At 52.8% G+C, this 25641-nt stretch overlaps 10 protein-coding genes across 10 annotated transcripts; 5 read left to right on the forward strand and 5 right to left on the reverse strand.

The window, feature by feature from the left end:
- Positions 1–569: 569 nt before the first annotated feature.
- Positions 570–2042, forward strand: W97_04019 (uncharacterized protein; the record flags this gene model as incomplete). The annotated part of the gene is made up of 2 exons (XM_007781913.1): positions 570–853; positions 917–2042. The coding sequence occupies 2 exons, from the start codon at positions 570–572 to the stop codon at positions 2040–2042; spliced, it is 1410 nt and encodes a 469-aa protein (XP_007780103.1).
- Positions 2043–2946: 904 nt separating this feature from the next.
- On the forward strand, positions 2947–4135 carry W97_04020 (uncharacterized protein; the record flags this gene model as incomplete). Its single annotated transcript, XM_007781914.1, has 3 exons — positions 2947–3353; positions 3415–3805; positions 3857–4135. 3 exons carry the CDS (start codon positions 2947–2949, stop codon positions 4133–4135), a joined length of 1077 nt encoding a protein of 358 aa, XP_007780104.1.
- Positions 4136–6082: 1947 nt separating this feature from the next.
- W97_04021 (uncharacterized protein) lies at positions 6083–8786 on the reverse strand (the record flags this gene model as incomplete). Its single annotated transcript, XM_007781915.1, has 4 exons — positions 6083–6648; positions 6696–6801; positions 6976–7104; positions 7779–8786. The coding sequence occupies 4 exons, from the start codon at positions 8784–8786 to the stop codon at positions 6083–6085; spliced, it is 1809 nt and encodes a 602-aa protein (XP_007780105.1).
- Positions 8787–11580: 2794 nt separating this feature from the next.
- Positions 11581–12297, forward strand: W97_04022 (uncharacterized protein; the record flags this gene model as incomplete). The annotated part of the gene is made up of 1 exon (XM_007781916.1): positions 11581–12297. One exon carries the CDS (start codon positions 11581–11583, stop codon positions 12295–12297), a length of 717 nt encoding a protein of 238 aa, XP_007780106.1.
- An 806-nt stretch (positions 12298–13103) lies between these two features.
- W97_04023 (uncharacterized protein) lies at positions 13104–13799 on the reverse strand (the record flags this gene model as incomplete). Its single annotated transcript, XM_007781917.1, has 1 exon — positions 13104–13799. One exon carries the CDS (start codon positions 13797–13799, stop codon positions 13104–13106), a length of 696 nt encoding a protein of 231 aa, XP_007780107.1.
- Positions 13800–14289: 490 nt separating this feature from the next.
- Positions 14290–14889, reverse strand: W97_04024 (uncharacterized protein; the record flags this gene model as incomplete). The annotated part of the gene is made up of 1 exon (XM_007781918.1): positions 14290–14889. One exon carries the CDS (start codon positions 14887–14889, stop codon positions 14290–14292), a length of 600 nt encoding a protein of 199 aa, XP_007780108.1.
- Positions 14890–17164: 2275 nt separating this feature from the next.
- Positions 17165–19311, forward strand: W97_04025 (uncharacterized protein; the record flags this gene model as incomplete). The annotated part of the gene is made up of 3 exons (XM_007781919.1): positions 17165–17245; positions 17304–17755; positions 18783–19311. 3 exons carry the CDS (start codon positions 17165–17167, stop codon positions 19309–19311), a joined length of 1062 nt encoding a protein of 353 aa, XP_007780109.1.
- Positions 19312–20128: 817 nt separating this feature from the next.
- W97_04026 (galactokinase) lies at positions 20129–21789 on the forward strand (the record flags this gene model as incomplete). The annotated part of the gene is made up of 2 exons (XM_007781920.1): positions 20129–20293; positions 20371–21789. The coding sequence occupies 2 exons, from the start codon at positions 20129–20131 to the stop codon at positions 21787–21789; spliced, it is 1584 nt and encodes a 527-aa protein (XP_007780110.1).
- A 400-nt stretch (positions 21790–22189) lies between these two features.
- Positions 22190–23488, reverse strand: W97_04027 (uncharacterized protein; the record flags this gene model as incomplete). Its single annotated transcript, XM_007781921.1, has 1 exon — positions 22190–23488. The coding sequence occupies one exon, from the start codon at positions 23486–23488 to the stop codon at positions 22190–22192; it is 1299 nt and encodes a 432-aa protein (XP_007780111.1).
- A 469-nt stretch (positions 23489–23957) lies between these two features.
- W97_04028 (uncharacterized protein) lies at positions 23958–25419 on the reverse strand (the record flags this gene model as incomplete). Its single annotated transcript, XM_007781922.1, has 2 exons — positions 23958–24016; positions 24063–25419. The coding sequence occupies 2 exons, from the start codon at positions 25417–25419 to the stop codon at positions 23958–23960; spliced, it is 1416 nt and encodes a 471-aa protein (XP_007780112.1).
- Positions 25420–25641: the final 222 nt, after the last annotated feature.

Here is a 25641-nt window from a genome sequence, read left to right on the forward strand (position 1 = left end):
TGCGATATTATCTCAAGGCGTCTTGTGATGACGGAAGAGGTATGGGCGCTGCACACGCGGCATTATTGATGTATCTAGGGTTCATTGAGAATATTTATCGAGCGCATTAGAATAGTTCTCTACGAAGCTCCTCCCATTGATCCTTCTGTATCTGCAAGCCGGCCGAATGGCCAGGTGATCTCGAGGAGTTTGCTCATCAGTGCAACGCGCGGTGTAGAGAACCGCGAAGGATTAACTAGCTGCTCAGCTGAGGTTGGAATTGAGGCACAAAACGTTCCTAGGACAAACCTTAGACTCGGGAATATCGCGTTACAAAGCATGGGTCGGCTTCTCGGCAGTTAAGGCGCGTTCGACAGCCACAATTGGAGTCCGTCAGCACCCATTAATAATTGATCTTCGTCCCTCGGCTCCGTCCGCGCTTTAGAACCAGGAGCACCTCCGTCGCCTCAGCGCTCTTCTAGATTCTATTCATCGACCGCTTTGCTCAGACCTCATGGTTGGGATCTGTCTCGCGGCAAAATCTGAATTCATCGCCGCCAAGTTACCAGGTTACTTAAGCGAACCCCGCGATGGCGCGCTCGCCGGATCTGGAGTCACGAGCATCGTCATCGTTGACCCATGCCTCAACGCCTGAGCTTGCAATTAAGGTTGATGAAGAGCAGGGAGCCGGTATTTCAAGAGAGATTGTCGATGCATCCGGCACAGCCCCTGAGGCGGAAAAGGAACCACCACCGCCAATTGGAGAGCCTGTCTCGAAAGTTGTTTCGGTGAACAATATCGGTGCAATTCCCAATGGGGGACTTGTGGCATGGCTTCAAGTTGCTGGAGCTTTCTTTCTGTTCTTCAATTCATGGTGAGTGCTCTCTCGAGTGCATGAGACGTCACGCTGGGTACACGTATACTGACAGTCTGCTAGGGGTATCGTAAACTCGTTTGGCGTATTTCAGACGTACTATGAGAGCGAGCTGCTCCAGGATTCCAACGCATCAGCTATCTCATGGATTGGCTCCATTGAAGCATTCCTCTTGATGCTGGTCGGTGCCCTTACCGGTCCGATCTACGATGCAGGCTACTTCCGTGAGCTCCTATGGGCGGGCTCGTTCCTCGTCACCTTTGGATTAATGATGCTCAGCATCTGCAAGGAGTACTGGCAGGTGCTGCTCGCTCAAGCCTTCTGTGTTGGGTTTGGAACAGGCTGCCTCTTCGTTCCAAGCGTGGCCATTCTCTCGACTTACTTCACGACTCATATCGCCACTGCCATGGGCCTTGCTGCCGCAGGGAGCAGTCTCGGAGGCGTCCTCTACCCTATCATCTTCTATAGGCTCCAGCCGCTGATAGGATTTGGCTGGACGACGCGCACTATCGGGTTCATCGTCTTGGCAACGCAGCTAATCCCGAACCTGTGCATGAAAGTGCGAGTGTTGCCAGCTTCGAAGCGTAAGATTGTGGACTGGTCGGCCTTCCGTGAGCCGCCTTACGCTCTGTTCGTCGTTGGCGGCTTCCTCGCATTCATGGGCCTTTACACGCCCTTCTTTTACATTCAACTCTTCGCTATCCAGAGCAACATCGCCGACACCAATCTTGCCTTCTACTTGCTCCCAATCTTGAATGCGTCATCCATCTTCGGCCGGATCTTCCCAAACATGGTCGCCGACAAGGTGGGGCCGTTCAACATCATCGTACTCTGCGCTATTATCAGCGGCATTCTAGCCCTTTGCCTGAATGCCGTCAGCAGTATCGGATCTCTAATCGTCTTCTGCATCCTCTATGGATTCTTCTCAGGCAGTTTCGTTTCTCTGCCTCCCACTATTCTAGTGGGGCTCTCACCTAATCGTGGCATCATCGGAACACGGATGGGCATGAACTTCGCGTGCGTAGCAGTGGGTATACTCATTGGCACACCCATTGCCGGAGCAATCCTCGACACCTCCGGCTTCACAGCTGTGTGGATATTTGGCGGTGTCCTGACGGTTTTGGGGGGTTGCGTCATCGGTGTCGCTAGGGTTTGTAAGATTGGTTGGAAGTTGACCGCTTTCGGCTGAGTGATCGAGGTTCATCGGGAGCCATCAAGAATCATCGTGCCGCGACAAGAGTAGGACATTGGGTTGGAGGAGCTGTGTCAGCCTGTCTCAAATATGGACTTCTGGCAGACAGCTGTTGGGAAGTTTGTCCTTCGAGACGCCAGTGAGTAAGAGAAGGAAGTACGCCCCTCGGGCACGGAGTGGTTTCGAGCGTACCTCACAGCGTAGCAAGGCCTCGAGTACGGCGTGCGGCCAGGAATTACACTGGCTTGTCACAGATGAAGTGAGGGGAGAGGTGGCTTAAGATCTTGACACGCTTTAGAGATAGTCTAAGAGGTCGCTAGACATGTAGAAGTAGACGCAAGCTTTCAAGAGCGTGGCTAGACTCACGCATTCGTTGATGGCGCGGCACAATCTATTGCGTTGGCTTGATGTGAACTGTCGCTCTCAGTAAGGCATCCACGCCTAGTCAGTGACAGCATCGAAGGCCTCCATAACCTTCACGCAGGACGCTCCGGACCGCTAAAGCTGCTCCCAGACATAGAATCCTGCTCTCCGCCGTCAATGCCCCTGTTGCGTCTCTGAAGCTTAAAGTCTCGTGTCGTCTTGATCTTCGTGAAGCTCACATCTTTCACGCAGTCGTTCTACGACATATACAGCTTCCCAAACCGGACTGCTGATGGCAACGTCCATGGATCGCCGCAGTCAGTTTTCACGATCGCCTGAAGATTATCAGCACACATCAATGGCATGACCTCCCGATCTTTGGTGATGACTTACGTTGTGCAAAGAGCGTGTGCTGGGAGTCTTGCGGCATTCGTCGACACAGGTTGACAGGGTTAAGCCAAGTCACGTGATGCCCAAGATAGCGTTTCCAGAAAGTTGCGGAGCTCACACGGAGGTCTTTGGACATCAACCCACCATCATGCGCCGCTTACCTCGATTTCAGCAGTCGATTGACTTACTCCTCGAATCCACGGGATACCCCCACGCGCCGTCTACGATATGCCGAACCTGTCGCCTCCGCGCCGCATCTCAGGCCAGGAGAGCCGCTTTCTCCACATCCGCTCCACGAAACGAGGGTTCTCTCGCCAACAGGCTGAAGAACAGGTTGTTTAAAAAGAAGGACGCGCCTGGGACCGGCAATCTGGCATACGGTGTTACTCAGCCTCAAGCTCCAGAGGTAGAGGTAGAGGATTCAGTTCCCGGGGAGGAAGCTCCTCGAGAGTACGCCAACCAATACGAGCCGGCGAGTAAATGGGACAACCTGGAATGGGTAGGAGGAAAGAAGTCAAAGAAAGATCGGACAGACACGAGGGAGGAGATACAATGGTAAGGGATAGCCACATGGAAGACAGTCTAAGTTGGTATACTAAGGCGTGGACATCATTAGGTTTATGCCCAGGACCAAGGCTACAAAACCGAACGACATAGCGGCAGCAGTGCGCAGAGCACTTGTCGAAGTCCTTGCGTTACAAGAGGCTGGCATTGGATTTGAAGCACTACGGCTGCCCACGGTGTCGATTGACGACTTGGCCGCCGACGTACAGTATCAGGTCTCCGGAACCGGGCAAGATGTCAGATTGCGGTACCCTAATGACGAGGTTAAGAGTGAGATACTCGAAAGTGTCGTTCTTTCAGTACCTCAGGCCGCAGAGGTGGATGACGCTGCCTCATTTCTTCAATTCCAGAGGGCGTCAGCAGTGGTACACGAACCTGCCGTCGCGTCCAGGAAAACCTTGCTATGGAAGGAGGTGCCTTTAGATCCGGCCAACAAGTTTGCTGTAAGTCTTTAGTCTGAAAGTGATTTGTACACGAGACTCATATTGTGGCAGATCATCAAACGCGTAATGCAGCTCACCGGCATTCGACTAGCTGATCCGAAGATCCAGCGCTGCGACACCGCTGGGAAGCTATTCCACGAGCTGCTCCAACGACCGCAGCCGACAAAGCTTGCGGACGCGCTCAAAATCGACAATGAGCTGACGAGCTTGAACAATGTCACATTTTCGAGTCGTAGAGTCGGACCCATCGACAAGGAGAGGCAGGTAGGGAGGTGGAAGGTCATTGAACGGGAATTGGAGAGCCGGGGGTTACCGGTCACGATGTCTTGAAGATCGTGTTCGGGGGGGTTTGTTCCTAAGACAACGCTTTGTACATCTTTTGTATCATACTGAAGGAGGCCTGCGCCCTCGAGCAAGACGACCCTTGTTCAGTGGGCAAGTCCTAACTATACGATCGTAATATAACCCCGCCAGATGATCTCAGAATTGCCGACCTCTCACGAGTTTCGACCTTGCGTATAATTTTATACTCAGTGTTTCAGAGTCTACATCTCACGGCTTGTTAGATTCTCAGCGGTCGGAGTTCACGTGACAAGATGCCTGTAGAGCAACTCGGTGTCCTATTTACTATCCGTTTGTCTTTACTTTTGGTTCCGCTAATCGTGTTTCAGCTCAGTAGTAGAGAGCAAATGGAAAAGGCGAATTACGTGTGTGCAGTTTTTCCCCGAGCATCTCCCACTACTACCGTGGTTCATGTTGAAGGCAGTAGCATCCACGATGAGAAGCCTGGCTCATCCAATCTAGACAGTCTAGTTCCGTTTGACATTCCATGAAGATCTTTTGAACAGTGCACCTTCCTCCGAGAGACAGTTTCCCGCCAGCCTCAAATCAGCGTATTACCCCTCAGAATCTTCGCCGAGTTGTTGCTGAGCATCATTTACATGGCGGCCACCGCTCGAACTTCCACCTCCTCGAACCACACCTCCTCCACCGGTACCACCACCGCTTGAACCACCGCTTGAACCATCACCGCCCGACCTGGCACCGCTCCAACTAGCACCATAGAGAGCTCGCACCGCAACCCTATCATCAGACCGAAGCCTCCGCAGCGCGAAAGGTCACACACCATTGGATACATGACGCTGCCCGTGACACCTACTCTAAATGCATAACTCAAGGACATGTCCTAGCTCATGGAACGCCACGGTTTCGATACAATAACCCCCCAGGACGCTGCCGTTGACCCAGATATGTTCTGAACCGTCGAAATGGCACGGGAGCGCCTTTGGGGGTTGTTGGTATTCCAAGGAGAACGTTCTGAGAACTTTGCATGCGCGAGGACGTTGCCGGACGCGTTGCCGACCATGGGGTGGTCCGAATCATTCGCGCCCCGGTCGAGAAAATTGTTCTTGCGGGACACACGGCATAGCACGGTGAGGCTGATCTGCTCAAACCGCCAAGTGATATTCCTTCCACTGAGCTGAGCGCTTTCCGGTTAGACTTTCCAAAAGCACAAAGATTCGAAGTCCAGAAGATGGATGTCGCCTGGCTCAGAGATTCACGAAAGTAGACGCCAACCTGGCATGGCGCGGGTTGTAATCTGAGTAAGAGCTTGACTGGTCTTCAGCTGCGGAGTGCATGGCGGTTGGGAGTAATAAGACGGTAAGCACCGTCTTACTAGAAATTCATGGCGTCAAGCAATGATCAAGAGACAACCTTATTGACAGACAGCAGTGCCCGTTCTCGCTGTTGATTGGATGAGACCAAGGATTTGGCTTTTGGTTGCATGAACGTGGTTGCATTTCGGAGCGGATGGTAAGTTTCACCGCTGAGTAGGTGTAAGGGGACGGTGGAGATCTATGGCAGACGACTGGACATTGGCACGCAACGCGCCTTTACACCCTTCTCTTGATGGTTCGGCGATAAGTTCAGTCTAATGGCCCTCTCATGCTCAAGATCTCATCGGCCTTAGGACAGACATCCATGAATAGCAAGAAAGGATCGCAGGATGGATCTGAGAGGCGGGCGTTTGACTGTTACTCGGATCTTTTGGCGGTCCTATGCAGCATACAGTTTTGGGTTGAGGAGCTCGGATGATATATCTCCGATTCTTTGCCCGAACGCCAACGCTAAACCCTTGAGCTGCACTGACCGCACTATACACAAAAACCCTCGATAAAGGTCGATTTCCGATTCCAATCCAATAGGTATATTGCTTGAAACCCAGGGAGACGAGGCCATGAATCGAGAAACGAGGGCGCAACGACCACGTTACTTTTACCGTCGGCCCCTTGCTCCATTGCCCCTACTCCTACTCCGACTCCTATCACTGTGACTACTATAACTGCTGTAGCTGGGGCTTCTCCGCCTCCTGCCTCCACCCCTCGGTGGGCTTTCCCTCCTCCGATAGCTGCCTCGTCGCGGGGGAGGTGATCGTGATGGTGACCTTGATGAGTATGACCTGGAGCGACTACGACGTGGAAATCTTGATCGCGAGTAGGACCGCGGCCTGTACGAAAAGTCCCCTCGGCCAGAGCGACCGTATCCTCGCCCAGGCGGCGACCGACGCCGGGGCGGTGGGGATCGGTACCGTCCAGCTGCAGCACCAGTTCCAGGCGGCGGTCCACGGTATCCGCCCGGTGGTCCACTACGCGAGTCGAAGCGATCAAAGGGTGGCGGCGCGCGACGTGGTGGAGGGGAGCGCGAGAATTTGCGGCGGGGTAGAACGATCGATACGGTGATTACTGCGCCGTCGAGCTGCGCTTCATGCATGTGCGCGATGGCTGCTTCGGCGTCGGCGGTGTCGTGGTATACGATGTATGCTGTTCCGCGGTTTGTCATGACTGGTAACGTTAGCACCACCCTCAAGAACGGACAAACTGGAACCCACATTGTCTGTTCATAGGCATGTCGAGGTCTTGTATAGATCCGTATGCTCCAAAGATCTCCCGGAGATGGCCTTCGTTGACGTTCTTCGTTAACTTCTCTACAACGATCTGATTGCTCGTGTCAGCCTTGTCTGCATCGTATGATCCACTGCGGACGCTCAGCGCAGAAGCCTATCACATACTTTGGTACTCCTAAGCCCTGGACTTCCGCGACTCGGGCTCCTGCTATAACTGCGGCTCCTCCCTTGTCTCACCCCGCGGACGGGACTTCGACTCCCGGACTGGCTTCTCGCCGGGCTTCTGCTCGCGCTTCTCCTTGTGCCATTCCGTCCACCATACCTGTCTCTGCGCGGTGAAGGTGATCGAGTTGGCGTACGCGAACGCGACGCCGAGCGGGGCGATATTGAACGTCTAGGTGAGCGGGATTGAGCTTGCGAGGGTGGTGTTCTTGAACGCGTGCGCGAGCGGCCGCGCGCCGGGCTGCGGGAGCCAGATGGTGAGCGCGAAGGCATTGGAGTCGGGGTTGTTCCTCAGCGAGCGCTGTGAACTCTTGCACAAGTGAAGATTGAGCGGCGAGCTTCGATCGGAGCGTTCTGTCGAGGGTGTGATGCCCGTTTTACAGCAAGTTTGAAGCATTCGAGGTTGCAGACGCGAAGCTCTTAAGCAGCGGAACATCCCGATAGGGCTGAGGAATTGCAGGGGATATGTCGGCCTCAGGCGAAACTCTTGTTAGTATCCATCAGCACTTAGTATACAGCATACCATGATGATTGCGCCGCTCGATTGACACAAGATGCTGAGTTACATACAAGATGTAGTCGATATGAGTGTAGATATGACATATGTTCGTGACGGTACTGCCTGCCATGTATGAGCCTCCTACACAGGTCCCCAGACACGTAGAGCCCAGCGAGTCCAAGAGAGAGGCTCCGTTGCGCCGGCTGCAGGTGTAGGCCTTGACCGTGCAGAAGATTGGTTATTTGCAGTGTAATAAACGCTGAGAGGCCTATGTCACTTCTTTACGGCTCTTCCAAAGCCAGTCAACCCGCACTCTCTAATCCAGGCAAGCCCTCAACTCCACCAACACTTTGGACAAACTCCTCAAAATCAATACCCTGCTCTTGAAACATCTCCCTAGCCCTCTGCACAGTCTGCACCTGTCTCTCCTTCGTGAACCCGCCGGGCTGGGTACTCTCATACTGTATGAGCTCGACCCACCGAAAAAATAGGTTCTCCTTGCCCATGGCCGTAAGCCGGTCCTTGAACTGAACTACCTTCTTGCGGCTTTCTTGCTCTGCACCCTCGTCCAGCTCGTGAACTTTCCATACCAACCAAGAGTCCAGCTCTGTGGAAAAAGCAAGGATGCTCTTCTCAAACGCCTCTTCCGGCACAGCCTTGGTATCCACAAGCTTATGCGCCGCAGCCATAGCTGCGAAGTCAAGGTCCCAATTCGTGCCCATCATGAGATACCCGGTCTTGCTTCTGATATAGTGCCGGTCGATAGCCGGCAGTATTCTGACCTTGAAGAATGGACTTTCGTCCCCTTTCTTCGCGCCCTCAAGCAGCTCTTCACTGCCCCATTTCCTCGAAACCCGGATGTATATCTCGCGGTCACGGAAGCCCACCCTCCATCGCCAGAGGCATGGATTGCCGGGCATCTCGAAGAAGAATGTCAAGGGCCATGGCCAGATAATTTTGACAAGCAAGAAGTCGAGGAGGAAAGTAAACGTCCGCCAGAGTACTATCCAAAACAGCTGTGTTCTGGTCTTGGACTCGGTGTCGACTGTTGCACTGGTTGTATTACCGAGCATGGAGAGCGTAATCGCCCAGTATGTCGGAAGGATAGAGTATGCGCGCCATATGAGGAGAGCGAGGATGGTGACGTTGAGCAGGACTGGGACGGTGAAGATGCGCCGCTTGAACCACCACGGATGCGTGTCGATGTGGGCGATATAGACTTTGGACTTGTCGAGGGAGGAGAGGAAGGGTTCGAGTTCCGAGGGGGCGATCGAGAAAGGAGCTGGAGGTGATGCGGCGGTGAGATCGGAGGTGTTGGAAGAGAGATTCTTCCGTTTGGTGGTGGAATTCGCCATTATGGCGGCTGAGACTATATCGAGCGATTGGAAGCCATTGACCTGAGCAGCGAGTACTTGGTGCTCTTAAGGCGTTGGCAGTCTGATTTTGTCCAGAGTCGGACTTTCTCGGCATATCCCGATAGGGAAACCCGTAACCCTCAGTTTCAGATGCAACTTTCCAGATTATCATTACTGTACCAGATTTTAAGAGAGTTCGTCATTACTCAACTCAGGATCTAGCACTTCATCGTTCCTTTGAATGATATGAAATGTGAATGGTTGCGGCAGAGTCTCTTTGGGTGAGGCCAAGATCCATCCGAAAAGTCCGTTGCCGCATAGAAGGCTACTTGTGGCTCTGGAGGTGGACAGCCCAAGTACACAGCTCATAGATTAAAGACACCTTATGTGATCGGTGCATTAGAAAGCTAAACAGCTAAGCATCTCTTGCTTCCTATCACACGAAGTTGTCTAGCTATTCTACGATTGACAAGGTTATAAGTACAGTTCGATCGTCAACTTGGTATCAAACAAGCTGAAACAAAGATACAGCAACAAACCTTTCGGGTGGCTCTTGGCCAAGGGTCTCTAGAGACCTTACAACATGCTAAGGATACAATCGCTCAGGCACGGTGCCATAACAAAAGGACAAACCAAAGACTGCCCGCCGTAGGAGTCTAGACCCGTCAAGTCCCTCCATTCGTATCAAACGGTCCTCCACAAGAAAACCGAGATGAGTGCTCCAGGGATTCAACATCTTCTGGGATAAGGTCAGCTTATACTTCGTGCGATTCGAGTGGCGTTTGGTACCTCTCGCTTGCTTTGAGATGCTGGACTTGAGTAGGCACCCGGGTCCGCCGGAAGATGGTACTACCAGAAGTACCATTCGTGTCTATATGATCGGGGCCCATATGTAGAAATATCTGAATAGCTCAGCTTCGGCGGCGAGTCCGAATATTGCGGCTTCTATGGTGGCAATCTTGAGCCAGGATGCGGTGTAAGGACGTAGGACCGGGAAACGCGTGTCAAGTATGACGAGACCCATGCAGCTCCAAAGACGTGTGAACACGCTGACATGCATGATTATGAGGTGCGTTACGGGCCAGTCGCTTCGGACAGTTCGGAAAAGGAACAAAGCTGCCTCTGCAGTCCGGCTGATGTAAATCGCCTACATGAGGCAGATCGCTAATGCTTGCAGTGATCTGTCCATTTTCTCAGGACGTTCCTTTGACTGGCACGGTGTGCAACAACTGACTCGAGCTGTGGAAGTGAGTCAGAAGTGTGGGACAAGTGGTGGAAGTAGGGTAGAAGCCATGACGCACTTCCGGCGGCACATTTGTCTAAGGACGACTCCATATCGCGAGAGGTATGTAGGACAAGTGCCAGAGGCGGCGTTTTGATGAAGATGCTTGAAGAAAGCTTCGTGGTTTGAGAGGCTGGCTAAACCGCCGGATCCTGTAGGAGCTGAAGAGTGGAAGTTGTTCGGTGGAGAAGAACGGATGGAGGAACAGGCCAGGAAAGGTCTCTTTCCATCTGCCCTGCTTGACCACTTTCTTCAGAAATAGCAAGAACGCTCGCGCGCGGGCACTACCTGACGCTTGTCGCTTCTTCTTCATCAAGCAACATTTCATTGCTGAGACCTAAACCTCACTCTTCCCCGCGTCACGTCCGATGGCGTGGCAGAAGATTCTTCTCTTGTCTACGACCCCTGAGAACGAGAGACTCAACAGCTACTTGATACGGAAATGCATATTAATATAGAAAGGCTGGCAGGCTTTGCGGGTAAACTGCCCTACAGCTTCAAAACAGGCTTTATTGTAGAGCCTGTCCCGCTTCCTGTATTTTCGGAGTGGGAGAGCATCAACCGCGCTGTCCGGCGCGCACATCGTCGGAATGCGCCGAGCGCTAGTTGTGACTCGATTCAAAGTTGGTCGGTCACGTCCGCTGTGAGGTCGTCGAATCCAAGAGTCACGTGAAACCTGGATCCTACCCGGTTTGGGATCTCAGCGCTTCCATTACCCAGGCACCTTTCCCTCTTGACTTCGAATTACCAGCTGCAGCTGCATAGGACGCTCGAGTTTCTTGGTATTTGGGCATGGTTGTCCAGCAGCGCAAGAAAAGCCTCAGCGGATGAACTTGCATTTTCTCCTGCCTTCGAATATCGATCATGCTGCTTCGCTGATGCCGAGGAGGTACCTCGCGATTGATAGCTCCATGGAGAAGATGTGCGGACTCTTGATCACAAGACGGACTAGTCCGCTCCCTTCGCTTCAAGTGAGTATGTGCTGGTGGTCATAGGCAACTCTAGAAGGCCGCGTAAGCCATTGTTGCTTCTACCACAAGGAGGGTGGTATGAAGCATGGCTTGTACTTTGCAAGGCCTAAGGGCTTCCTGTTTCCTTCTCCGCTTCCGCATCTTACGGCCGCATTACTTTACCTCTTCACTGTTCTTCAACCGGCAAGAAGCATCAGTCTCTTGAGAAACGCTTAGCACCACAATAGTTACGACACGAAATCGAAGTACCTTTGTCTTCGTCCCTTCACCACGAGAGATACGCTGCTGCCTAGCGCCCTTGGGCTGTTGAATAGGAGCAGGGTGAGTAGGATTGAGCACATGGTTTGGAGATTATACCGCCGTCAATCAGTCTTCTTGATCTTGAGAGCATTCAGAGAGTATAAGGGCTGCCTCAGGAGCCCTTCCAAGGAGACGCAGCGCCGGAAAGATCCAACGCTCAAACGTTTATCTCTTATAGCTCGATCTCCAACCACAGCATCAAAGGACAATTCATACACTATGCAGGATCTCCTCACGCACGATGGCACCCCCATCTCTTCGCATTGGAGCCATGCTTGAGGCTGTCCAGGTATCAGACATCGTCGGCGCCGACATCCTTGGCAACCTCTCCGCTCAATACGTCCGCGAGACCTCCGCTATGGGCCTTTCGGATTTCTCTCACCACGCGCCAGAGATGGAGTTCATCTGCCCGGCAACCACGCTCGAACCGATCTTCGTAACGCCCGGGATCAAAGTGCAGCCAACGCACACCTACGACGATGCCCCTCGGGAGCTGGACATCCTGCTCATCGGTGGCCCCATGCTGACGCACCGTCCGGAGGCCGCGGACCGTTTCATGAAAGAAACCTATCCGAAGACCAAGATCGTTATGACGACTTGTGTCGGCGCCATGTGGCTCGCGAGCTCGGGCGTTATGAATGGAACCAAGGCGACGACGAATCGCGAGTGCTTGCCGATTGCGAAGCAGTTGTATCCCGACGTCGAGTGGCTGGACCAGAGATGGGTGATCGATAGCAAGCAGTGGACGAGTGGAAGGGCGGGCGCTGGTGTTGATATGATGGCGACCTATGCCTTGGAGAATTTTGGCCAGACGTTTGTCTGGTCGATGGGGTTGAAGCTGCTGTATTCTGATCCGATTGCTAGGGGGCAGTTCTACAAAGATCCCTCGCAGTGGCCTCAGGCTATGCTGGAGCAGGATTGGAAGAGAGTGTTTGCCGGCGGGGACCGGGGGGTTTAACCAGTCGACTCAGCGCTTGCCTTCGATTACTCTGATCTCTGATAAGTCCGGTCACACCAATTCTGAGGCTTGTGGTACAAGCACGACGCCAAATTTTGGAACCTGCAATAGATGCTGTAAGATGAAATTTGAAGACATTTCGGTGCATGCGCACTTTCCAAATCAATACAATAGATTTAAATACCCCTTAGCCTTCCCTTGGCCCAGTTGAGTCTACTAGAGGTAGACATAACGACATTCACAGTTATCTATAATCCCCTAGAGCCCTATCTTCTTGGTAACATATATAGCTGAGAGCTTCATTGATTGATCTATCGACAGTGGGAGAGGCTGGCTATATACCCTATCCCAAGGCTCACCAGCCGCTCCTTTCGGTTGACACGTGATATTCAAATCTCCTCGAACACGCAAAGACGGCATCCTGAAGGCGAATGGCCGCATGTGATGCAAGCCCAATACAATCGCATGCTCATCGGCCCAAACCCGCATGCGTGGCAGGTCCAGTGAGGTATTCCAGAGGGGTGCTGTGAAGGTACACGGGGTCCAACTTGAGTTGGAGGTCTCGAGTCGGTGTGCATAGGAAATTGCACGGATTTAGTTCTCGACGGGCCACGGGATTCAGTCGATGCTGGGTGCTCTGGGTCTCGTTCGGGCGCGCCGGTTGGAGCTTTGCGGGCGGCTTCACGGCGGGCAAGGGTTTCTTCTTCGCGTTGATGTCGGCGCGCTGTTGCTTCTTCTGCTTCGCTGTAGGGGAAGAGTGTGTTAGTGAGTTGCCCTTTTAGGTATATATGCGGGGAAAGATGAACCTACCGTCTGCGCCTCTCCCACTCCTCATTCTCAGTTCTTATCCTCTCCCGCTCCTTCTTCTTCTCCTCCTCGCGTGCCTTCTCTTCCGCTTCTTGAGTAAGGCGCGGAGCAAGCCGGTCACGCTGCTGTATATAGATTCTCCATCTGACGACTGTACGCACGGCAAGCATGGCGCGTTTCCACCGCCTTCTTGCAAGACTCCGAACAGCCCGACGGCGTAACTTGACGATTGCACGCACGACAAGCGTAGCGTGCTTCCACCGCTCGCTCGCCAGTGCTCCAAATTCGAGTCGATCCTGTGGTCGCGGGGCTAGCGGCCCAAGACTGATACACTGTTGGCTTCCTTTGAGGATAGTGTGAATGAGGCATGGGGTCTCCGGTGGTTCCTCTTGCCTGTCGATCATTTCTCCTAGCTTGTAAATGGTTATTGAGGGCTCGTCCCACTCCACATTCACCGATTGTTTCAGCACTTTGATTAGCGATGCTGTGAAAGATTGTAGTCTCAGCTCAATAGGGGATCTGTTGTAGCCGGTGGCTGCAAGTACTTGAAATGTGCGTGTGTTTCCAGAGCGGATATCCCTCTTTACCTTCGTCGCGTAAACAGCGTCGAAGATTGCCAACACGTCTCCTTCTGCGTCATCCGCGAGCATCCTCTCTGCCATGGTCCAGCCTGCTGCGAAACGGAGCTGCCGCATTTTATTTGAAAGAGTGGGTCTGTCGATTTATTAGCCTCACAAGGTCTCTCTTACGGATAGACATACGTACGAGCCGAGCACCAGATTAGAATTCTCCATATGCCATTGTGTGTGTCCTGAGTAATAAACAATCAACAGGCTGTTGGGCTTACCGTTCTTGTCCACAAACTCTGCCACAGCAAGGTTGAGTTGTAATTGAGGCTTGTGTTCATGATAGATTTCCACAGTCTTAGTGCTGTATCCGAATAGATCACGAAAAACGGCATCCAGTTTTCGTATCTGCAGGTGATATTAGAAATGCATCATTAAACATAAGCATCTGAAGAAGATAACCATGAACGAGGCTGGTGCACTGAAGTCCGGACAGGAGGCAATGGAACACTTGCGCAATGAACAAAGAACTGTCGTGGTGGCCTTGCATGAGTCCAGCACTATTATGAAGCTCAAGCACAAGTTCATCATATGAACTATTACACTGACAGTCCACTGCTCAATTCTGGAGCGTACTCACCTCTTTCTTGCGTTCTTCGGTTTCATCGGCCCACTGAATTAGTAGCACGGCGACATTACAGTACCCCGCTGTCGTACTTCGTTCCAAGAATGGCGCTGTTGCCGATAAGCCTCGTCTGGCTTCCGAGAATTTATCGGTCACATCGTCCCAGGAAGAAGGTACCATGTCTGGTACGTCAATCTGGTGGACTATATCCTCACCGGGTGGATCGTCATCCTGTGCCTCCGCAGCTCCCAGCCGGTCATCTCGATCCTTGGACAGCGTGTGGGCTGTACCTGACGGCTGACTCTGTAACATTTCCTTCTCGACCACCGACCCCTTCACATTTTTCTGTGACTGGTTCGAATGTATGTCCACGGAGTTACCACCTATCGACTCGTCACCTGCAGCGTAATCAGACCTCGGTAGCGCGAACAGAACGATTTGCTCAAGGTGGCGCGAAACATGCAATTTGAGATTCGTTGATGACAGGAAACACAGATTACAAATTCCTCCAAGGGCTGCGGATGGCCGTGTAAAAATATCGGCCAGCGTTGCTAAGCGTTCAGTGTCCAATATCGCGCCGTGATCTTGTCCCATATGTGTGAGGAAATCTGATTTCTTCAAAAATTGCGGATGTCCTTCAACATTACAAAACCATTCAACACGATGTTTTTGGAGTTCGTGTCTGTACCAGGCATTGCGGTCTTGGAACAGGTGGTCGAACAGGCTGCAGTTTGGAAACGTGCACACATATGGCTGCAAATCGTTCAAGACATGCTTTCTGCGCTAAGACATCAGCGAAATGACCTTCGTCCACCAAGCTATGATACTGACTTCCAGGCGTGGTCAGATCGTATATACGACACTAGGAGGCAGTATCGACACTCGAAGCGGTCAAGAAACCTTCCATCCTTCTTTGGGCGCGGCGGAACTTCTACCTGGACATCCAGAGTGGTTCGACTCGCCGCCCTTAAGGAGTTGAATTCAGTAGCTGAGGGAGCATGTAGAACGGTGGCGTCCATCAGGGCTAATTCGTCTAACAAATGCGTTGTTGCTTTGCTGACCAGGGTTTGCTGGACACTGGCGGCTTGTGTTCCGGTTATCTCGTTCGTTTGGCCCTTTGGTCGCTGCGTCGTTTCTGTCTTGCTGTCATCTGGCTCCATAGGAGTCTCTTGCGCTGTTTCACCTACTGCTAATTTAAGCTTTGGCGCCACAGCATCGGTTTTCAGGCTTTCATGATGATGCTTTCGATAAAGAAGCAGCTGTCGACGTCGAGTGATTAGTTTGCCGAGACGTTCTGCAACACTCCGCTCGAGCTTTGGAAATTTGTCCATAACGTATAGCACGTCAAAGGGCTGGTAGCAGGACGCTTGATCAGTTGTCTCATCCTTGAGTCGATCGATGGGTGCCGGCCGTCGAAGGGGCAGCTTATACAAACAGGTTATCGTGAGCTTGATCGAGTTGAATAACTGGCCGATCTCTGTATGCTTAAGCGTCTCTGATACGTGCTGTTTTCTGTCTCGTTCGAACTCAGGCGTGTGCATTGGAGCCTTTGGGTGCGGGTGATCCTGCTCTTGTTCTTCACGAAGTGCGAGAGCCGCGGAGAGCTCTTCATCCGATTCCGATGATATGTCCCACGGCGATTCCTCTGCTTCGTTGTCTGCGTTGGCTTCAAGCTGGTGAGGGTGGTCGGAGTCGCTATCGAAAGAAAGGTTTTCAAAGGGCACACTTTGCCCAGAGAGGATTGAAAGCGCTAGGACAACGGTTCAGAATTACGCATCGCTAGCGAACGGTTTTGAGCCATACCTCTGTCGATCTGTATTCGTCAGCAACTTCAAAGGGGTGTCAGCGGCTTGTCTCCCAAGATCCTCAGTGGGCGTTCTGGATGTTTCGAGTGGCAATGTAGGCGATTTGCAATCATCAGGGGCATATCCTTGCTGACCGCCTATGGAATGGAAGCTGGCGAAAGGGATACACTTACATGTTTGTGTAGGATTTCCAAAAGTTTCAAAACCTTGGTTGCTCGACGTCAGTGACTGCTCTCGAATGTCGGGATAAAACGGCAAAGCCCGCCTGGTGTGATGCAAACTTCTCTGCGACTCAAACAGTGCAAGAGGGCGTGTTCACCTGTCTCATGCAAACAACGACAGACACGACCAACAGCATAGAAAGATTTGACACAACGACTGAATACTGCTGGCGATAGGGCAGTGAAAGCTGACAACAGGTCATTTGCGGCTCCCCGTGTCAAGCATAGGACCATAGGCACTGAAGGCTTGATTGTACAGCCATTGTTTGTATCTAACTTGCTAGCCAAAAGCATCAGAAGTGGCTACGGATGTAAGAAAACTCCCCCTTACCTGAAAACTGTAGAACGATGCTTCCCTTAAGCGGTAGTCCAGAGAAAGCTGATAGCAGTCCCTTGAATACGCAGCACCAACGTTGCCCGCCCACAGCTTATACCTATCAAATTCCTCAGCAACGTCGCCTATGTCCGTAGACGGTGGCATTCGGGCAGCTTGCTTGGCGGCAATGTCCATAAGTTCGGTGAACGCAACATAGCAGTTGGCATGGCGTTGCGAGATCGGTATCGCCATCTGAGCTGGCAAGGAACTGTCGTTGAAGAAAAATTGTGACTCTAGAGACCACTGTACTGACGTCGAGGGCAAGGCTGAAGGTGCCTACAGCTTATTGGCAAGCCTCTCACGTGTGTTACCCCGCAGTACTTGCGTGCAGTGTATGAGCTCCATAGACATTCGGCCAAATGCGTAGGATGAGCCTCAGAGGCAAGCGTCTACGCTAGAGCTGCTCGGAATAGGTATAAAATCGTCCTTTCTCTCCCGTGTGCCCATGAGTATCAGTCCATCCCGCCATGTCCGGCCTCGAGATTGTGGGAGTTGTGCTTGGTTCGTTTCCGCTCGTGGTCGCTGCGCTGGAGCACTATTCCAAGGGCGTGAGGACTCTTCTATCGTCAATGTGGAAGCTTATGAGCTGATAAATCGCCGTGCCAGATATCAACAGTCAAGCAAATCTTCAGATACAAATACGTATTTGACGATATCCACATCTCCCTTGTAGGGAGCGTCACAATCTTCCGGCAATCCTGCGAACAGCTTTTACGTGGGTTGATGCTGCCTGAAACTCAACTACGCGACTTGATTGATATGCGTCAAGGATGGGATGACCCGGCACTTGACGAGAAGCTGCGGCGAAGACTTGGGAATAGAGATCACAAGATATACGGGCTCTCGGTAAAGCAACTCGGGAAAAAGATAGATCAGCTGAAAGAGAAGCTTGAGTTGAGGGACGATTTAAGCGTCGGTAACGTTCCCGCAGCCAAGCAAACATCGGCTGATATATTTCCGAAGGCTCAATTCGTGCGAGACGGGGTCATTGACGACAGACTCTGCAAAGAGTTCTTCAATCCCTGGCGATGTTTTACAGGGGGTTTCTCAGCCAGACAGTACGAATCATTGCAAATTAAGATCACGAACTACATCACCCAGATTTGCACCTTGACCAGCACGGCTATCGATCTGGAAGGCTTTCGTAATGAAAGGTCTCGGACTGCAAACGCTACACACTGGAGCACCGTTCAAAATCACGCGCAAAGGCTGTACAAGAGACTGGGGTGTATAGCGACTCGAAGTTGTCCTTGCCAATGCACTCCCCGCGTTAACCTTAAGCTGGACCTTCCTAAGAAAACCGACGACCGAGACAGTGAGCCCCAAATCGACTTTGGCCTTTCTTTCAAGAATGACAGCACAGCTCCGGGGCCATTGCTTTGGGACTGGCGAGATGTTCAAGTCTTAAATTTACATGCGCCTAGTGTTCAGTGAGTAATCTACGATCTCAGTATCAGATCTTTTTTATAAGTGTTTAGTCAGATCTACACTTGTCGATTCCTGTACTACTGTAGCAGCTTGAACTCCTCCTCCGCATGTCGTAGGCTGAGGTCTCCAGGTTTTTGAAGAGACAGATCCACTGTACTTTGCCCAAAAACAGTAAGACCTCATGCCAAGCTTGAAGGCGAGATATCCGGCAACTTTAACCACGCACTGGCCGTAACTTCCAGATGAATCGTCGTCGTCCCTCCTATGAAGTGCACACTCAAGTTGCAGCACTGAAGGCTTGCTGGTTTAGATCAATAACCCCCGCTTCGTCCGCTTCGACCCCTCCCGCTCCCGCGATAACCATAACTCCAGTCGCATCTACACGGCCGATTTGCACTACCACCACCAGGATAAACCGTCTATGCGGCACGTTCGGGCGACTTCCCCAGCCGGGAAACTGTCTTGGTGTTCTGGATGACCAGCAGTGGCAATACCATGTCCACGATGTCAGCGATTCAACCGCTCGATGTCAATCAAGGCAGCTAATGTCACTACGAAACGTCCTTGATCAAGGCAACAGAGCAGATTTGTCAACTAGGGAAAAGTACTGTCCCTCTGTCGACCCTTTGGCAGTGGTGGCTGACCAAGTATTCACAGATGTACGCTCGCACTCACTCTCGCTACCGCGGTATTGACACTGTGCAACACATCGTGGCTTCGCGAAAGCTGGTGCTTTGGCGACATCTACTTCGTTGAAGAAAACCAGAGGGTCTCACTGGCTAATCAGCCGTACGTCTCCGCGAATTTTGTTCTAGCACCGACTTCACAGCAGACAGTACAAACAGCTTCGAGACCGGTACTATTGCAAGTGAAGAACCAGATGATATTCTCTCTGGGCGCCGCACTGCTTGAGATTTCCTACGGCAAACCTCTGTCTTTCTTCAAGGAGGACCTCGATGATTGCAGCAACGAGCACATCATTATGGAGTACTCAATTGCTTCCCGTCTCCTGGACAGGATGTCCGATCGGGAGAGTTGGAAGTACACAAAAGCGGTGAAGTACTGTATACATCCTACGCCAACCGATCCCCCATGTAGCTTCAGCCTGGACAACGAAATGTTCCGAAGCATCTTCTATCGAGAGGTTGTGTTGCCCCTACACGAAAATTACCTTATGTTGGGCTGAAGGAACAGCAGGAGTGCGCGGATTAGAGTCATCGCCGCTAGGCACTGAGAGGCCCGTTGGGTGAGGCGTTGATCACAATCCTGTAATCTCCAAGCTGTTTAGTGAGAAATCAAGGCTGTGATGTTGCAATTCTTACTCAGTGGATGCCTGCTGCTTCCCTCCAAGGCATCTTATCCGCCACTAGAACCTCTTCCTCATGTGCTCGACCTTCAGCGCACTACAAACGCCAAATCAGTAGTTAAGCTTGCAGCCAGTGCGAACGCTATTCAGCCACTCTCCGTCCGTCACGTAGCCTTCGCTCGTGTGCTCACCGAAGATACAGCCGGCTACATTATCCTACTTCGGAACAGTCATATAGATGCTTAACGACAATAATCATACCTTAGCTATGAAAGGTCGCCAGTTGTGTCGTCCACAAGTTAGATTGACCAAAGGGCTTCAGTTTCCACCTGCGTGGGAGAAATTTAAGCTTCTGCTTAGCGGCGGGACGTAGCGAAGCGGCATCGCGGGGCAAGCCTCATGCTCATGGCACTGACGTCGAGGTATTGACATCTGTCCGTCCGAAAATCTACCCGAGCATTGTTTCTGACTGAGCTACTTGGGCATTCGGTGCCACTTGGTCGCATTAGCTCAATTCACCACATAGGATAATTCAACCTGAGTGACTCCTTTAAAAGCCCCGCCCATCGCCTGCCAAACAGCTCTCTACAGCCTCGCGTTTCTATTTCGATAGCTCACGCGAGCAACCTTTGTTAGACAGCCGGCCCCCAAAAAACGTTCATCTGAGTCGCAAGCCTGAGTAGAGGAAGTCAGCACAATGGAGGTGCCTACAGCCACCTCGCTGCATGACATATACCCGGATGACGTGATAGAAGCCCAGAAGAAGAGGTGGGTGCAGCTGTTAGCAAAGTTCAACGAGCTATATGGAAAGACTGCAGACTTCGTGTCACGGAGTCCCGGCCGTGTCAACATTATTGGCGAGGTGAGCCCTCCATCATCAACCCTCTTACTACTGGCTGCGCCAAAGAGCACCGAAGCTAATGCCCGCCTGCGTTGCAGCACATCGACTACTCCCTCTACGAAGTCCTCCCCATGGCCGTAACCGCCGACGTAATCATCGCCGTCTCCGTTCGCCCCACCTCCGAAAGTCCCCGCATCCGCATCGCCAACATCAACTCCCAGAAGTTCCCCACACGAGAGTTCGAGATACCTACGGACGGCGCGATCGATATCGACGCCGAGGCACACGAATGGACAAACTACTTCAAGGCGGGCCTGCGCGGCGCGTCGGAGCTATTACAGAAAAAGCGGCAAGAGAAGGGCCACTTCACATCCGTCGGGATGGACGTTCTTGTCAATGGCACTGTGCCAAGCGGGGGTGGGCTGTCCAGCAGTGCGGCTTTCGTGTGCGCGAGCGCGCTAGCGGTTATGAGAGCTAACGGCGAGGAGGCTGTGGATAAGAAAGAGCTGACAGAGCTCGCCATCGTATCCGAGCGAGCGGTCGGTGTGAACTCAGGCGGCATGGACCAGTCTGCGTCGGTATTTGGGATGCCAGGCCAAGCGGTATACGTCTCGTTCAAGCCGCATCTCTCGGCAAAGGACATCGTGTTTCCGGAGACTGATCCTAAGCTAGAGTTCGTGGTGGCGCAGAGCTTCGTGGCAGCAGATAAGCACGTTACGGCGCCTGTGTGCTACAACCTGCGTGTCGTGGAGTGCAGTCTCGCGGCGGTCTTCTTGGCCAAGGTCTTTGGTCTGAAGCGAGAGCTTCCGGAAGATTCGGCGCCATTAGGCGTGAGCCTTAGAGGCTTCCAAGATACTTTCTTCGAGGAGAAGGATGGCGTGAAGGACAACACTCAGATCTCCGTCGATGAGCACCAGAAGCAACTTGAGCAGCTTGTACAACTGACTGAAGACTACCTGGCTCAAGAAGAGGGCTATACGCGCGAAGAGATCAGCGACCTCCTCGGCATCAGCGTGGATGAGCTGAACAAGAGATTCACATCGCGCTTCCCTGTACGAGCCGAGAGGTTCAAGCTCAGACAGCGCGCACTGCACGTCTTCAAGGAAGCGATACGGGTCGGCAAGTTCATGAAGCTCCTCGAGACGCCACCGACCACGTCTTCCGGCAAGACGGACACCAAGAAGCTGTGTGAAGAGTTGGGTGCCTTGATGAACGAGACGCAGGATTCATGTCGAGACGTCTACGAGTGCAGCTGTCCGGAGCTGGATGAGTTGTGCCAGCTGGCAAGAAGTGCTGGCGCGTATGGCTCGCGGCTGACAGGCGCTGGTTGGGGCGGGTGCTGCGTGCATCTGGTATCGAAAGACAAGGTTGAGGCGGTGAAGAAGGCGTGGGAGGAGAAGTATTACAGAAAGAAGTTCCCGGATATCACGCCTGAGAAGCTGGCGGAGGCGGTCTTGGTGAGTGAGCCGGGGAGTGGGAGCATGGTCTTCAAGATCACCGGCGATGCTGTGGCATGATCAGTATACAGGCAATGGTGACATGGGTCACCCACTAGGATGGAGGTGATGGACTGTTAGGTATGTTGCATAGGGAGGATGCCTCGAGTCACCCCCAAGATTATGGGTTGACTACGCAGCTCCAGCTGTCCTCGGGCGCTTGGGCGGACCGCTGAACTAGGGTATATTTTCGCCGGGCGTGCATCCAGCCGCAAACGGCAGTCCTTTCGCACTCGCGACAAGTTCGAAGAGTCTATTTAGGTGGTGCTTCAATCGCCACAAACAGAGCAAACCGCTGCATGCCGTTGCTTGGAACGCTGTCCTGGCATTCCTCGCTCTTGCTGTGAACGGTCTACGCCCCACTTGTTGAGATGGTTTTTTGTTTCCTTTTCGAGTCCATCGTCCAGCAAGGCAAGACGTCTCATCTCCGACCCAAATCAATGTCCAGTACCCTGACCATCCTCTCGCTGCCAGCCTTCTTCCCCTCATCCCCCATCCCAAAGAACGGCGCAACAGCAACATCAACCACCTCTTCGAAAAGCCCCTGCACCAGCCCCTTCAGCTCATCACCCGTCTGCCTAAAATCCGGAAACGCATTAACTTCCAGCAACCACGCGTTGCCCTTTGCATCGACCAGAAAATCAAGCCCAAAAATCTCAAACGCAGACGGCAGCGTCTGGAAATGTATGCTCATGCCCCTGGCCGCTGCCTCGAAGACCTCGCCCGTGATGGCACAGATCTGAGCGAAGACGGCGTCTTTCCACTTTATAGGATCCGACTGGCCAGTGGGGGAAACCTGGCCGGGAATGTAGTCCGGCAGCTCCCAGAAAGAATGGACACTGCCTTCGCGATCGCCAGTGGATTGGAGGCAGGTATTCGTGAGGTGTGCGCGCAGATCCTCGGGATTACAGTTCCAGGGCGGAACGTAAGGATCCGCGGAGAAGAGAGCAAGCATCGATTTGTAGACGTATACCATCAAGCTGCCGACCGCAAGCACGTAGGTCCGGATGTGGAACTTGCGGTGGCCGTACTCTGAGAAGGTGAGTGGCGGGTGGATGTACGGCTGTGCGACGAAGTGGCGGAGCTGGGATGTGATGACGCCGCTCCTCTCTGCATCTTCTGCATCTCCCGTGTCGGAGCGCGCGGTCTCGTCATCGGAGTCGGGCTGCTCAGCTTCCCACTCGTCGAATATCGCTTCGAGCTCGGACTCTAGGCTGAAGAGGCGGATCCCTTGCCCGCGATCGCTCATGCCGGGCTTGAGGATCCACCAGTCGCGGTTCTTGGGGTATTCGCTTTCGTTGCGCGCGCAGCTTTCGCGCAGCTCGTAGGCTTCAACCAGGGCGTCGTCAAGGAACTCTGCGTAGTCGAGCTCGAAGTCTACGGAGGGCTTGACGTGCTTCTTGAGTACGGAGTCGGGGTGCTTCGTGATCCAGTTTGAGACTGTAGTTGAGAGGTAGTGCTTCCGGACCAGGGCCTTGCGGATGATATAAGAGTTTACGAGACAGCTAGGTTCCTCGAGTGCAAATTCGAAAACGAGCGACTCGTAGGCGCGCCATTGGAGGAGGGGGCCACCTGCGGAAGGGTAGTCGGAAAGGGAGGTTATGAGCTTACAAGACGATGATGGGAGCTGAGACTTGACTGCTGAGATAATGAGAGGTTGCACATATTGATCCTCATAGTCGATCAACGCATAGAACGTAGCATCAGTATCTGAAGACATAGTCTCGAGGAAGATGAGTTGGTCGAGCTCGGGTGCTCGAACAATATGTGATAGAGCCGCGCAAAGGCGTTGGTACTGAAAAAAGATGCTTTAGACGATCAAAAAGTGCAAAATGAATTTGGTATGAACGCCTTCAAATGCGCAACCACTAACGCCCACAATTCTTTCCGAATTAAGAAATGGGGCTATCGATGAGACCTGACACGAGTAAAGCTGTGTCACAAGGAAGGGCTTTCCAAGAGCACGCTTGCAATAGAACGGTGGTATTTCAGCTGCTGTTCGAACACAAGGATGCTTGTCCCGATACTAAAGTTTATGCGCCGGAACATCTTTCATCCGGGCACTTCACGTTCCTGGGCTAAGGTGGTCCTACTCTGGGAATGATACGATCTGTTGGTGTGCACACGCAAGACCATGGCATGTTCGGCGACCGAGGAAGTTCTGATAATATGACATATTCGAGATGCTGTCATTTCGCCGCCTTAGTTGCAGGTGCTTTGGCGAAGAATGCGCTGAGCTTTTTCATCCCTGAGCAGGTGTCAGCAGAGTCGTGATTACTTAACATGGATCCTACCTGAGGTATCTGCTTTCTGCAGCTGCCTCACGCCATGGCTCTGCGTCTTCTTCTTTTTCTCCTCGTCCTCTTTCTTCCGTTTCTTCTCCGCTCGTACTTCGGCTGCCTCCTCATCCTCTACAGCGGATCGCTTCCGGCTAATGTTGTCTGATAGAGAGCGAAGCGCTTGAGCCTGCGATCGAAGAGAGTCAAGATGCTTCAGGTGGGCGTCCAAGGGGGTAAAATCGACTTCCTTTGTCGAAGCTAGCATTTGCTGGAGTCCCCGACGGAGGTGCGGTGGTAGATATGAAGTTGCTATGAAGTTGAAGGCCGTGCGGACCTGCAATAGCTCTGCAACATCTGCAGGCGCGGCAATTGAAGCCTTAGATAGTGTTTCGGCCGCAGCAGTTGATGCTAATGAGAACGATGTTGCATTTGACGATGCACCTCCGGCCGAATCCGCTGTTTGCTGAGACTCGGCCGTGGACTCCGACGGCGCCTGGCTGCCTGTGTCTTGCGAAGGAACATCTTCGGCGATGTCAGTCGAGACAGCGCTTATTGTGCTTTCCTCCCGCCGGATGTTCATGACGGGAACCTCCAATGCGGCACGAACGAACTTCTGCTCCATTGATGCAGGCAAGCCGTTCGTCGCCAGTCTCCGCGCCTTCACCAGCAGCTCTTCTAGGAGTTTGTCTTTGGACAAACGATACATGTTCTCGGCGCCGGCATCAACGGCATCGCAAACGTGATTCATACGCTCCTGTAGCATCGCTCTGAGCTTCTGGTGGCGCAGAAGCTGTTTCACGTGTGCTGATGAAGCGGCGCAGGCGTCTAGATGGTCATCCATCGAGACGAACAAGAGATGGTCTTCGTCCTTGGCGGATGTAGAGGGCGGCGCCAGTATAGGGAGCAAGAGAAACAGCGGGTCTAAAGGCGTGGCGATATACAAATCCGCATCTTTCGCAACGTAACCATTGGATAGGCTGGTGTCGTCAGAGCTATCGGATTGAGCCTCCGCATCTAACGGTTTTACTAATTCTTGCTCCTCTTGAAAAGTAACACCGGTTTCTCTGTTCAAAGATTCTTTGTGGTTACGCCGAGGTGCAAGGAGCCAGCTTCGAGGTGTCCTCCTGGGCGCGGCGATTTTGGTGAACTCATAGAAGCCTTTCTCTGGGCAGAAGTAGTAGCGATTTGGGGTCGAGGTTGCAGGGTTCGGCAGCGTGACAATTCGGGCTTCTGGCGTCGCATCTCTCGGAAGAACAAACAGGCGTGGAGGACTCGTCTCGCTGGGCTGCAATGTCGTGCTCGTTGTTGTTGACTCCTCTTCACCTTCTTCCTTCTTCGGCTTCTTCACGGGAGCTCTCGACCGGGTCTTCATGATGTGCTCCCAGTTGTACTTCACACGTGCACAGCGAACGCAGCGAACGAGGTCCGGAGCGTATACCAGGCCAACAACGAGCGCTATCTGCAATTGAAGAAAGTGTCGAGACAACGGCGCGGGCGCGCGTCGACGTTAATTGAAACGCGTCGGGAGATCCTCGGTACATCTCGCGGCGCAGCAAGCAACATGGGCAACAACCAGCATTGCGAGCGACAACCA

This window comes from Coniosporium apollinis (assembly GCF_000281105.1).
Source record: "Coniosporium apollinis CBS 100218 chromosome Unknown supercont1.17, whole genome shotgun sequence".
Classification (NCBI taxonomy): domain Eukaryota; kingdom Fungi; phylum Ascomycota; class Dothideomycetes; genus Coniosporium; species Coniosporium apollinis.